This window comes from Sinohyriopsis cumingii, chromosome 11 (genome assembly GCF_028554795.1).
Source record: "Sinohyriopsis cumingii isolate HCF-2022 chromosome 11, ASM2855479v2, whole genome shotgun sequence".
Classification (NCBI taxonomy): domain Eukaryota; kingdom Metazoa; phylum Mollusca; class Bivalvia; order Unionida; family Unionidae; genus Sinohyriopsis; species Sinohyriopsis cumingii.
The window spans coordinates 58496020-58509727 of NC_142971.1; the positions used below are offsets into that span (position 1 = coordinate 58496020).

The 13708-nt window shown below is 36.2% G+C and overlaps 1 protein-coding gene across 1 annotated transcript in view; it reads left to right on the plus strand.

The window, feature by feature from the left end:
• The window catches only part of LOC149788522 (large ribosomal subunit protein mL46-like), a 52160-nt gene that overhangs the window by 5253 nt on the left and 33199 nt on the right, over positions 1–13708 (plus strand). The window contains exon 2 of the mRNA XM_089974531.1: positions 5395–5608. Coding sequence (XP_089830657.1) covers positions 5395–5608 — 214 coding nt within the window. The remainder of the gene's footprint in view (positions 1–5394; positions 5609–13708) is intronic.

A 13708-nucleotide genomic window follows, 5' to 3' on the forward strand; every position in this document is an offset into this window, starting at 1 on the left:
TTGGCATTAGGATAAAAGTAGTAGCTGTACAGTTTATTTGAGTTCTTCACAATAAGAATTTTTTGATTGAGTTGTGGTTTTGGTGAGGCATGGGATAGCCACAGAAAAGGGAATTTGGACTTTTATGAAAATGTTCAAGACTAGATGTACAGATATGGACACAAAACTGGCACATTGAAGGAGTTGTATGGACATATAGAATGAGCTGTATGGAAAAATAGAATGAGTTCTATGGTCAAATAGAATGAGTTGTGTGGACGAAAATAGAATGAGTTGTATGGACAAATAGAATGAGTTGTATGGACAAATGGAATGAGTTGTATGGACAAATATAATGAGTTGTATGGACAAATAGAATGAGTTGAATGGACAAATATAATGAGTTCTATGGTTAAATAGAATGAGTTGTGTGGACGAATAGAATGAGTTGTGTGGACAAATAGAATGGGTTGAATGGACAAATAAAATGAGTTGTGTGGACAAATGGAATAAGTTGTATGGTCAAATAGAATGAGTTGAATGGACAAATAGAATAAGTTGTGTGGACAAATAAAATGAGTTGTGTGGACAAATAGAATGAGTTGTATGGACAAATAAAATGAGTTGTGTGGACAAATAGAATGAGTTGTATGGACAAATATAATGAGTTGTGTGGACAAATAGAATGAGTTGTTTGGTCAAATAAAATTAGTTGAATGGACAAATAGAATGAGTTGAATGGACAAAAAGAATGAGTTGAGACAGACCTTTTAGGCATATATACTGTATTATTATTGTTACCTTATGTAAAGAGGGAGAAAATACTATTATTATTATTACACCATGTCAAGAGGGATAAAGTATTATTATTACACCATGTCGAGAGGGATAAAGTATTATTATTACACCATGTCAAGAGGGATAAAGTATTATTATTACACTGTATACAGCCCCTGATGCACACTGTCTAAAATCTGCCTTTGTTGGCCCAACATTGACCTGTAAAATAATTCTTTTATGTCTCTGAACAAATGTTGACTCAGCATTTAATGAAAGAGGACATTTATCTGGGTCAGCATCCAACAACATGCATCAGAGAATGTGAAGATGTGTGTAAGAATACATTTGTACATTTTTTGCCACTTTTACAAAAGAAAATGGCAGTATTTTGCATACGTGTGTACAAAATATATGTGACTTTCACCATATACAGAATGCGTATTATTTGCAACATGCCTTATTGAACATAGATTAAATATAGGTCACATCCTCACATTGTTGCCACTTGCTGCAACATCTTCATGCTTCATGTAGGGTTTTGAAGATGGCTAGAACCATGTTTTATTTAAATTACTTGTCCATTTTATAGAAAGCTGTAGAACAACGTTGAAAGCAGTCCAAAATGAAATTGAGGATCAGAATCAGTGACTCACCACAGGAGAGCTTTAGACCTGCCTGTCTGATTGACATTAATTTATTTACTCATTCACTCATTTTTCCTGGTCACTATTTTATTTCCCTAACATAATACTTTCCTTCCTGTCACATGGTACTAGATGTGGTTTGACTCATGGTATTGCTCATGGTTTGACTCATGGTACTACTCATGACTTGTATTACTCACAATTGTACTCACTGTGCATATTTCATACACATAGTACTTCTCATGGTTTGACTCATGGTACTGCTTGTGGTTTGACTCATGGTACTACTCATGACTTGTGTATTCCTCACAATAGTACTGTGCAGGGTTCATATACATGGTACTACTCATGGTTTGTCTCATGGTACTACTCATGACTCGTATTACATTTATACTCATTGTGCTGGGCTCATACAAAGTCAGGAAAGTCTGGAAAAATCTGGAAAATAAAGATTTGCAGAAAAAGGTTGGTAAAAGTATGGAATTTCAACTTAATGTGTTTAACTGTTATTGATTGCTTGAACTTGTTCCTGTGATGAGTCGATATTTCTCTTTGTTTGGGCTCTTTAAGGATTCCCCTGCTCGACATGAGGATTTTACACAAGTGACTGGATCTTGCATGTCCCCAAAGAGGCTTAGATCTCACAGATGGTTTGGAAATGTGGATGTTGTTGAGAGGTTCACTGAGATTTGGCTAGATGTATAGAAGTATGTTACAGCAGTCAAATAAGTAGTTACTCACCCCAAGAACAATCATTTGGAACTGTGGCCAGTAGTTTCACTGATTCATTGTTTTTAGTGAAGGCAAACATTTTTCTATCTATAGCAAGAGATGTGTTGCCCTTCCTAAGTAAGTACCAAACTGATGCTCTTCTTGGACCAGATAAAAGAAACACCCTAAGGATTCTCATGGACAGATTTGTAAAGGAGGACATAACAAAGACGACAACTTCTTCATCCAGGCTGATCAAGATTAAGATTACAGATACCTCAGTCCAGAAATAAGCATCAAATATGAATGTTGGATTTGTGGCTGAAAAAATGATGAAGGAGCTGTTGGCAGAGAAGCAGCTCTCAGAAAAGCAGATACAAAGAAATTTCTTATTCCATCTGTATCAAAGCTTTTGGAAAAGCCTCCATCCAGAAACGATTCATATTATGGAACCTGACATAGCCTATACATAATTCTATTTTGAGTCAGCTTGACCAGTGTGTGCAGCAGAGAGCAAAGATTTTTGCAGATTTTGACTGACTCCCACCATGTCAAGCTATGCTGCTGTGGCAGCATCCATCAACAGTACAAGGATTTTATTAATGCAACAGAAATGAGCCTTGGATTTAAAGAATCAGTGGAAGAGGGGTCCTGTCTGGATGTGCTTATGTGTAACCACAAAAAAGAGTTTGGTCAGCTGTGACAAAGCAGATCCTATTGCTGTCACATGGGCAAGCCACTGCTGAAAGGTTTCTTGATCAACAAAGAGATATCTACAGACAATATCTCAGACAAAATATTGACAGCGAAGAGGGTCATCAAAGACTATTTAAAATCTGCTAGAGGTGTTGAGAACTTCAAGTTAATGAAGAACTGCTGATCTCTTCCTCATCATCTAGACAGTAATATCAAGCAGTTCTCGTTGAGGAAAAAAAGTGAGGAAAAAGTCTGCTAACAAGAAGAGAAAAGTAGTAATGGATAAGTTGGATGACCTGAAAGCTAAGAGAAGATTAGAAGTAAATAGAGATAGTTTGGTGATATCAGCTGATGAGTTTGCAGAGAAGGTTGAGGCATTTAAACAGCTTTCATTCCTTTCCAAGATGCAAAAGAAAAAGATGCAGAACTTAAGTCTGTTGGATAGATGGTTGATTGTAAACTACAAGAACTGAAAAACTAAGTATATTGCTTACTGTATATAAATCATGAAATTACCCACTCACCAAACATTAAAGCTAGTTATATGCATACTCCTGTGGTTAATTTTTAAAACAATTGAACACAGAATTACCAGTGACTGAAACCTGATAAATTACAAAGTTGGCTTTATGTTTGATTGTCACTTGATTATCGAAGTGGTGAGTTTCTTTGTCTTACAGAATTCATGGATTTATCATGTAAATGGATATAACATGTCAAGCATTATGAATTGTTAGGGATTTAATTAGGACAAACTGTACATTGTTTACATCATTATTGTTCATATCTATCCATTGATTAATCCATTTAATTTGGCTTGTTTATTTTTTCCAAAGTGCAGCTCTGGCTCACGAATAAGAAGTCACCCAATCAAAAAGATTTTAGTTGCAAAATACACCCTGACTAATATGTTGTTCAAATTAAAAGAAAGGGTGCTTGACTTTAAACTCAAATTGACTTATAAGTGACTAAATATGGTATACCAGATGGGTCTGGAAAAATTTGCAAACTAGTCTGCAAAAAGTCTGGAAAGATCTGGAATTTGTTTTTGATAACATCTTATGAACCTTGCTGTATTATTCATTTTACTATTCATTGTTATTACACATGGTATTACTCAAGGTATTCAAACCTGTCACATATCCTGATTTACTTGGGATCATCCCAGGTTTAAAAAAAAATGAAATTCCTGATTCCACGATTTTTGGCACAAAATGCCAATTTTAAAAAATGTTATTTGTGGTATATTCAATATATTTCTCATGGTATTACTGATGGTATTAGACATGGTATTACTGATGGTATTAGACATGGTATTACTGATGGTATTACACATGGTATTACTGATGGTATTACACATGGTATTAGTGATGGTATTACACATGGTATTACTGATGTTATTACACATGGTATACTGATGGTATACACATGGTATTACTGATGGTATTACACATGGTATACTGATGGTATACACATGGTGTTAGTGATGGTATTACACATGGTATTACTGATGGTATAACACATGGTATTACTGATGGTATAAGACATGGTATTACTGATGGTATAAGACATGGTATTACTGATGGTATTAGACATGGTATTACTGATGGTATTAGACATGGTATTACTGATGGTATTACACATGGTATTACTGATGGTATTACACATGGTATTACTGATGGTAGAACATGGTATTACTGATGGTATTACACATGGTATACTGATGGTATACACATGGTGTTAGTGATGGTATTACACATGGTATTACTGATGGTATAACACATGGTATTACTGATGGTATTAGACATGGTATTACTGATGGTATTAGACATGGTATTACTGATGGTATTAGACATGGTATACTGATGGTATACACATGGTATTACTGATGGTATTACACATGGTATTACTGATGGTATTACACATGGTATTACTGATGGTATTACACATGGTATTACTGATGGTATAAGACATGGTATTACTGATGGTATTAGACATGGTATTACTGATGGTATTAGACATGGTATTACTGATGGTATTACACATGGTATTACTGATGGTATTACACATGGTATTACTGATGGTATTACACATGGTATTAGTGATGGTATTACACATGGTATTACTGATGGTATAACACATGGTATTACTGATGGTATGCTTGTGGCATTACACAAGCCATTACACATGGTATTGATAGTATGCTCATAGTATTACTAAGGGTATTACTCATGGTATTATTGATAGTATAGTCATGGTATTACTAATGGTGTTACACATGGCATTATTGATAGTATATATTGATGGTATTATGGTATTGCATGATTACTTATGGTATTTCTAATGGTATACTCATGGTATTACAGTATTACAGGATTACACTTGGGATTACAGATAGTATTACTGATGGTATTATGCATGGTATTACATCATGAGTAATAACTGATATTATTAGACATGATATTACTCATGGTGTACTCATTGTATTACTGTATTACACATGGCAATACTTATGGTATTTCTCATGGAATACTCACTTTTTAAAAGAGATCATTGTGGTACATGTAGTCTTGATCCTTTTCAGAGACTGTGAGATATTCCTGGCTTCAGACATCAGCAAGCTCATCAAATCAGAATCCTCGAGCATGGCAGCTATATAGTGCAGTTTGTCTGGAGCGCTATCCAGTTATCACAGATGAGTTAACTCCCCTTGAGAGCAAATTTAAGGCTTTAATGCATTTGATGGAGAAAGAAAACAGTCTTTTGTCAGATCATGAAAAGAGACTTAAAGATGAATCGTGAGTATGGTGTACAATAACTTATTCTTGGTTGGAGCTATCTGTCACCAAATTTGCAATTATTCAATCAGCAGTTCATTCAGATTCTGACATTATAAAAAGTTATGATGATTTTCCAGTTGTTGGGAGATATGCAACTCAGAAGGTCACAGTTATATGAATAATCCCAGAATGGCATAAGTCAGCATGTTATCAGCTATTGTTTGAAAAGAGAAAAGCTTAAGCGAAAGCAGGAATTACAGAAAAGACTAGCAAGTTATTGTTGATGACTAGTGTTAAATGAGGGCAAGGTTAAAAGTGGAAAGTTTCCATTGATACACCATAGACTATAGAAATAGTTTACATGAGAAGAAACTCATCTAAGATACCATTATACTGTCATTACTTCCCATTTCATTACCCGATGACTAACCATATACTTCATGTTCCTCCATATCTGCTTTTGCATAGTACAGTAACATAATGTCGATATACCTCCCAGTATTATTTGGATTTGTGCAACATCATGTCAATATACCTCCCAGTATTATTTGGATTTGTGCAAAAATATCAACCATCAATAAATTCTGTGTTTTATTCATTATTCCTTGTAATAAGCATTTATAACTTTTGTCTTCATCAGTAATTTCCATATTTTATTCCACCATCATTGCGGTCTTAGTCTCATTCCATGGTTTTATTTACATATTGTTTTATGTATTCCTTAATTAAATTTCATTGTAACAGGCACATTTGTATTACATTTCAATTTAATTTGCACCTTTTGTTCATTTCTTTGCTTAGTAATGTTACAACTCTTTGGTCTTAAACTAAGTAACAGAAAAGAGTGAGAGCTAACAAGGTTTGTAAAATTCAACAAAGTTTTTTTCTCAATAAAATACAAAGTGAAAATTTTGAAAGAACTTACAGCATTGTGAATTAAATCCCAAATAGTCTTAAATTTCTATTACAAGTCCAAATGTATGAAGTTCCACTTAAATTCCAGTGGTATTCCAAATAAGTTCGAATATTGAATGTATTGATGCACCTGTTGTCTCGAATGAGCTAATGTCACAGATTGAAGTCATTGGATGTTGAGATCTAGATTGAAGTCATTGGATGTTGATATCTAGATTGAAGTCATTGGATGTAGATTGAAGTCATTGGATGTTGATATCCAGATTGAAGTCATTGGATGTAGATTGAAGTCATTGGATGTTGATATCCAGATTGAAGTCATTGGATGTAGATTGAAGTCATTGAATGTTGATATCCAGATTGAAGTCATTGGATGTTGATATACAGATTGAAGTCATTGGATGTTGATATACATATTGAAGTCATTGGATGTAGATTTAAGTCATTGGATGTTGATATCCAGATTGAAGTCATTGGATGTTGATATCCAGATTGAAGTCATTGGATGTTGATATCTAGATTGAAGTCATTGGATGTAGATTTAAGTCATTGGATGTTGATATCCAGATTGAAGTCATTGGATGTTGATATCCAGATTGAAGTCATTGGATGTTGATATACAGATTGAAGTCATTGGATGTTGATATACATATTGAAGTCATTGGATGTTGATATCTAGATTGAAGTCATTGGATGTTGATATCCAGATTGAAGTCATTGGATGTTGATATCTAGATTGAAGTCATTGGATGTAGATTTAAGTCATTGGATGCTGATATACATATTAAAGTCATTGGATGTTGATATACCTATTGAAGTCATTGGATGTTGATATCTAGATTGAAGTCATTGAATGTAGATTGAAGTCATTGGATGTTGATATCCAGATTGAAGTCATTGGATGTTAATATCCAGATTGAAGTCATTGGATGTTGATATCCAGATTGAAGTCACTGAATGTTGATAACCAGATTGAAGTCATTGAATGTTGATATCCTTTGGGCTTCACATCAAGGCTGAGTCAGGTGCAAATATAATGAGGGATGTGCCCATGATCCCACCACTGTCTTGATATACCTGATTTTCTGGATGTTGCTAATGTTGGCTACCTTCACTTTAAGCAGGAAAAGCAGCAGACCATAACATCTTTTCATTTCCTGCTTGAATCCTGATTGATAATAGAGACCATATCACCATTGTTTACTTGTTATTTTCTTCTTTTGGTTTTTGATCTTCCTGCCTTGTAATGTCTGAGCTAGACATAATGAGAAAATTTGCTTCCTCATTTTGGAAGTTTATTAAAAACAGGCTCCCCTGCATACTGCATCAAGGCCAGTGTGTCTGTAGACCTCAACACATTGGTGCTTTGTACCAACCTCACTGGCTAGCCATACCATGTTGCTATACTGACTCTTGACCAGTCAGTCCAACTGGCTGTCCACTGTTATTTTTTTACCAGAGGTTGGTCATTACACTGAGTTGAACTGTAAATAGTCCAGTGTTAATGTTTTTTTACCAGAGGTTGGTTGTTACACTGAGTAAAATGTAAATAGTCCATAGTTTCATTATATATGGCCTCAAACCGATCCAGTCATATAGTTATCTCACCACCTGCCCCACCATTTCCTTTGTCAAACCAAGCCCTGCTGGTTATCTAATTCAGGATGATAGATCTGCAATTGGTCATTCATCCTTTGTGCAAGTGTGAGCACATGTCCTTTGACAGCTCAACATTTTGCCTGCTGCATGGTTTGATTTACATAGACTGGATGAGGTTAAAGGTACCATTAAATCCAAGGACAACCTCAATCCACTATAATGGACAGACTGTTTAACTTTAAGGCTGTTAAAGAGTGATCTATTGGATCTTGTCTCCCTACACCCCCCACTACCATCAATTAGATGTAAAGGGTCAGAGTGTTAGTGGATACAGATTACGAGGACAAGCATATCTCCTTCTCACTGCTCGGACAATTCCTCAAGAATAAAAAGTTTACCAACTATCGGTCTGAAAGATATACAAGAACATGGAAAAGCAGGTAGATGTCATATTTGCTATTCAGCATGCTGCATTGCAAAAGTTGTTAATATGGTTGTTCACCACACTATGGCAAATGCCCTTACTTCCATGTGTAATCTTTTTTGTGAGATTAGTTGCTTTCCTTCACTCCGCTTCGCCTAAGCTTCATCCAAGGTTCCCACTCAACTGGGAAATCAGGAAAAATTTGGGAGATATGATAATGTTTTTCCCAACCGTGAAAAGTCAGTTGAGTCATAACTGAACTGATTTTGAGTTAAATTTACGAGTTCTAACCAGAATATTAGGAGATTGCAGTATGGATCGTTTGGGTGCTTGCCATAAATATATTTGTTGAGACAATCCAAATGCTCAGTGGATTAGATTCGTCTGGTAGACTTTTTGTTTTAGATACAGTTCAGTATCTGTATCTTTTTTTATATGGAAGGTATGAAAACCAGTCTAGAATCACAAGAGGCCAACATGGTGGCGTTAAAGCATATATAGCCGCATTACAGATGGGCAAGCAAACTTAAATGTTGTTAAACCGAGTTATACCTGCATGAAATCGATATGAAAATCATTTTTTTGTCAGAAATTTCGAGTAATCGTTATGTCTTTTATCTGCTGAAACATAATAAAACTAATGCGTTGATGAAATTTGAGCTGGTACTAGTGAGTTAGATTGTTAGTCGCACAAGCACACTTAATCTCTCGGCCATCATTTTCAAATATTACATGAAACTTGTATACTGGTTGTAATAAAAATACAAAAATGAAAGAGCACAAAACTCTCTATATTTTTTCCAAGACCAACTTCTGGAGTTTTGTTGTATCATGTGACTACTATGTTGACATGTGATCTCTCATGCAGGGAGTATACGAAGCAGGGAACCAGACTACTCTGCTTGATGAATCAGACTGGCCAAGTTTCTTGTAGTTGTTCTCTAAATAAATATGTTGAGAATTATATGTTCTTTCTGGTTTTTACAAAAGGTATCAGACTTTCATTTAATATAATTGAAATTTTGTACGATGACATTAAAAATGAGTTTGTTGTTGATATCACGTGACTATTGGACTTCTGATGTTGTTCTGTGAGATTTGTGAAGTCATGTGACTATTAATGCAAATGGCAAGTACCTGGCACAGGCACATGATTCCAGGGTAAACTAATCATGTGTACACTCACCAATTAACATGTTAATTGGTGAGTGTACACATGATTTGTTTACCCAGGAATCAAGTGCCTGTCGTACCAGGTCAGGTTTCATCTATGCCAAGTTTTGTATAGTCTTTCAGTGGATTAAAGACATAATGATTATAATACTTGCCATTTTTGAGAAAATAAATTTCCTATCGATATCATGTAGGTATAAGTCAATATAACAGTTTAAATTTGCTAGGCCCACTGGTAAGCTATCCAGAACAGATGATCATGTAAAAAACAACAAAATGAGTCACACAAAACAAATCTGACTATATTCCTATAAATGGGCATTTATTCCAAATTCCAAATTTTTGATACATTATTGCTCTGAACCCACTCTCCATCCGAAATGTCCAAATGTGAAAAATGGGGTTGGAATATTCAAAGGAAACACAGATTAGAAAATTTTGAATCTCTGAGCTGAACTTTGGTGTGATAATATTACGCAGTTACATGTAGCTTGAATCGTTGGTTTCAGATCTTAAATAGAACACAGGAGAAATGGGAAATTGTCATCCCTTTTATTATATATTAAGAAACGATAAGAGTCCATGTATCAATACAGGTTTTGGGACTGGTTTATTGAACTACAAGAAGACAAGTTGATTTTACAGAAAATTCAGACTTTGTTTATATAACAATATATAATTTTGAAGGTCTTTTGTCAAAATTTAAATCACTCTTTTTGTAAATGTCTTTAAATGATGGAGTTTTGAACCAAATCATCTTAAGGAGTTTAGATTGGTTGAAAAATCTTGTTTGAGATTTAATTGGTACACATAAATTCAGGATTGAACATTTTTCCTTACAAGACAAGATTCTAATACTTTGCATTTATTGTTTTTTTTTTCTTCCTACCATGATAGGAAATGTTTACCTTGTATAACAGGCATGTCTATTACTCTAGGATTCTTTATAACTAAAGGTTTGAAAGGAAACAAAATAATTTCTGGTCATTATGTTGTTTCCATGTAGCAACATAATGCAGGTAAGCAAAGTAAAGTTACAATTTGTATTCTGTACATTGAAATGGTTTTAAATGCCCATTTATAGGAATATAGTCAGATTTGTTTTGTGTGACTCATTTTGTTGTTTTTTACATGATCATCTGTTCTGACATATATGTTTTGGAGAGTCTTGAAAAGAGAAACATCTTCAGATTTGGAAAATACATGTTTTATAATCCAAAATGTTCTTTAATTCCATTCAGTAATGATTATATGTTAACCTTGAAAAAATTAATTTCATCCTGGAAAAAAACTGGCAAAGACCTGGAAATTTATATTTAGAAAAGCATGGGAACCATGCTCATCATTCGTTTGCTCTACAGTCATTACCTCTTGGTTCTCAGCTGCTGTTCAGAGGATGTGGGGAAGAACGCTGCACAAAAATTTACTTTCCAATTTGCCATACCTTCTGCTTTTTCTTTTAAACCACACCAGTCTCATGATAATATCATACTGTCTATTGACAAATTGAGAAATTAACAAGTCCAATCAAACACAGACCTTTAGCCCACAACAAACTCCAATCAACAAGTCCTTTAGCCCACAACAAACTCCAGTCAACAACAGTCATTTGGCCCACAACAAATTCCAATCAACAACAGTCATTTAGCCCACAACAAATTCCAATCAACAACAGTCATTCAGCCCTCAACAAAACTCCAATCAACAACAGTCATTTAGCTCACAGCAGGGGCCTAGAGGGGCTAAGTGGTCTAAAGCACTGTCCATTATGGATCACTGCCATCTCGCCTCTGTCTGCATGGGTTCAAGTCTCGGATTTTGCCAATATGGGTATGTGAGAAAGCTTACCAGTAGCTTCTCATGGGTCAGTGGCTCTTTCCGGGTTTCCCCAGATTCTTCCTCCACCATTAATACTGGCCCCCATGTATAGCCTATCATGTCCAGAAAATTTAAATCCTACATCAACAACAACAACAACAACATTAGCCCACAACAAACTCCAATCATCAATAGTCATTTAGCCCACAACAAACTCCAATCAACAACGGTCATTTAGCCCACAACAAACTCCAATCATCAATAGTCATTTAGCCCACAACAAACTCCAATCAACAACAGTCATTTAGCCCACAACAGAAACTTAAACAGTAGCAATTGTCACAAAATCAGACAAATAAATTAAAGAGGAAGACTCATTTCTCCTCCCCAAAGCCTCCATATATATGACTCTGTGGCCCTGCATTCCACCAACAGAATCTCAGGCTACTTTATATTTGGCAAGCCGGGATCAATGTTTCCAGACAATAAATGGATGATACAAGTTCATTCAGAGGATCTACAGACTTTGTTGATCCAGTCCCCTCCACTTTTATCCTTTCTTTCTGTGACAGAAATCCCATCCAGATCCATAGAGGCATTAATTTTGAATAAGGAACTCCAGACTAGGCTCTCTATGTTTTTCATTTATGATTTTCTTGGTGCTGAAAGCTAATGGTAATTTGTCACAGTGATCAGCTTGAGCCAGCTGAAAAAGCTTATAACCATCCCCATGTTCAAGATGGAGATGGGATGTTTGGTGTTTCTATGATGAGGGAAGAGTTTGTGATCAGCTTCAACTTGTTGTTTGCCTGTTTTATATCCTAATTCACTTGCCATCATGCAGGTTCCTTAGGATCCTGTTCCGATGGACCATATATGAGCTTCAGACATTCTAGTGACAATGCAGTCAAATGTCTTCATGAAGATTCATGGATAGGGGTAGTATCCAAATGGAACACTATCTCTTTTCCTAGGCTTATGTCAAGAAACTTACATCATCACTCACTTTAGATTGACGTCAACAAAAGCAGATGTGGTGTACCTGGATGACAGTTTATAGAAAGTTTGATTCTGATTCAATGGAGGAATAGATGATGTGCCTATCTCTCTCAGCTGGGTTTCTTGTGGGTGGGGAGACATCAGGTCTCCCAGTATTTTGTCCTTCATGGCATGGAATTGCTGACTCATTAGTTTAGTTCACCTTCCTACCAAGTACATTGAATGGATTGTCAAACTGAGATGATCTCCAAGAAGATATGGATTTCCATGTGACAGTTTTTTTTTACAGCTTTCTGGACATGTCATTGCAGTAGTAGGTCTTCATCTCAACTTGGTTTTTGTGTGCCTTTTGCAGATGGCCCTGTTTGCTCCATGGCATTCCTTTTCTGGTTGCCTAGATCAACTTGTCTTGATCTTGACTGATGTATAATACCTTTATCTGGCAGAGCAAAGAGGCCGTTAGTAGAAATTTTGGGGTGTCAGTGATCAATATTTTTTGGTCTGGTACTATGCTTCCCATGTTATTGTCGTCAGTGCCAGACCCAGACACCTGGGCACAGTACACCTTAATGAGTGTCATCAGAGCCAGACCAGACACCTGGGCACAGTACACCTTGATGAGTGTCATGAGTGCCTGACCCAGACACATGGGCACAGTACACCTTGATGAGTGTCATCAGAGCCAGACTAAGACACCTGGGCATGGTACACCTTGATGAGTGTCATTAGTGCCAGACTAAGACATCTGGGCACAGTACACCCTGATGAGTGTCATCAGTGCCAGACGCAGACACATGGGCACAGTACACCTTGATGAGTGTCATCAGTGCCAGACCCAGACACATGGGCACAGTACACCCTGATGAGTGTCATTACTGCCAGACTAAGACACCTGGGCACAGTACACCCTGATGAGTGTCATCAGTGCCAGACTAAGACACCTGGGCACAGTACACCCTGATGAGTGTCATCATTGCCAGACCCAGACACCTGGGCACGGTACACCTTGATGAGTGTCATTAGTGTCAGACTAAGACACCTGGGCACGGTACACCTTGATGAGTGTCATTAGTGCCAGACTAATTCACCTGGGCACGGTACACCTTGATGAGTGTCATTAGTGTCAGACTAAGACACATGGGTACGGTACACCTTGATGAGTGTCATAAGTGCCTGACCCAGACACCTAG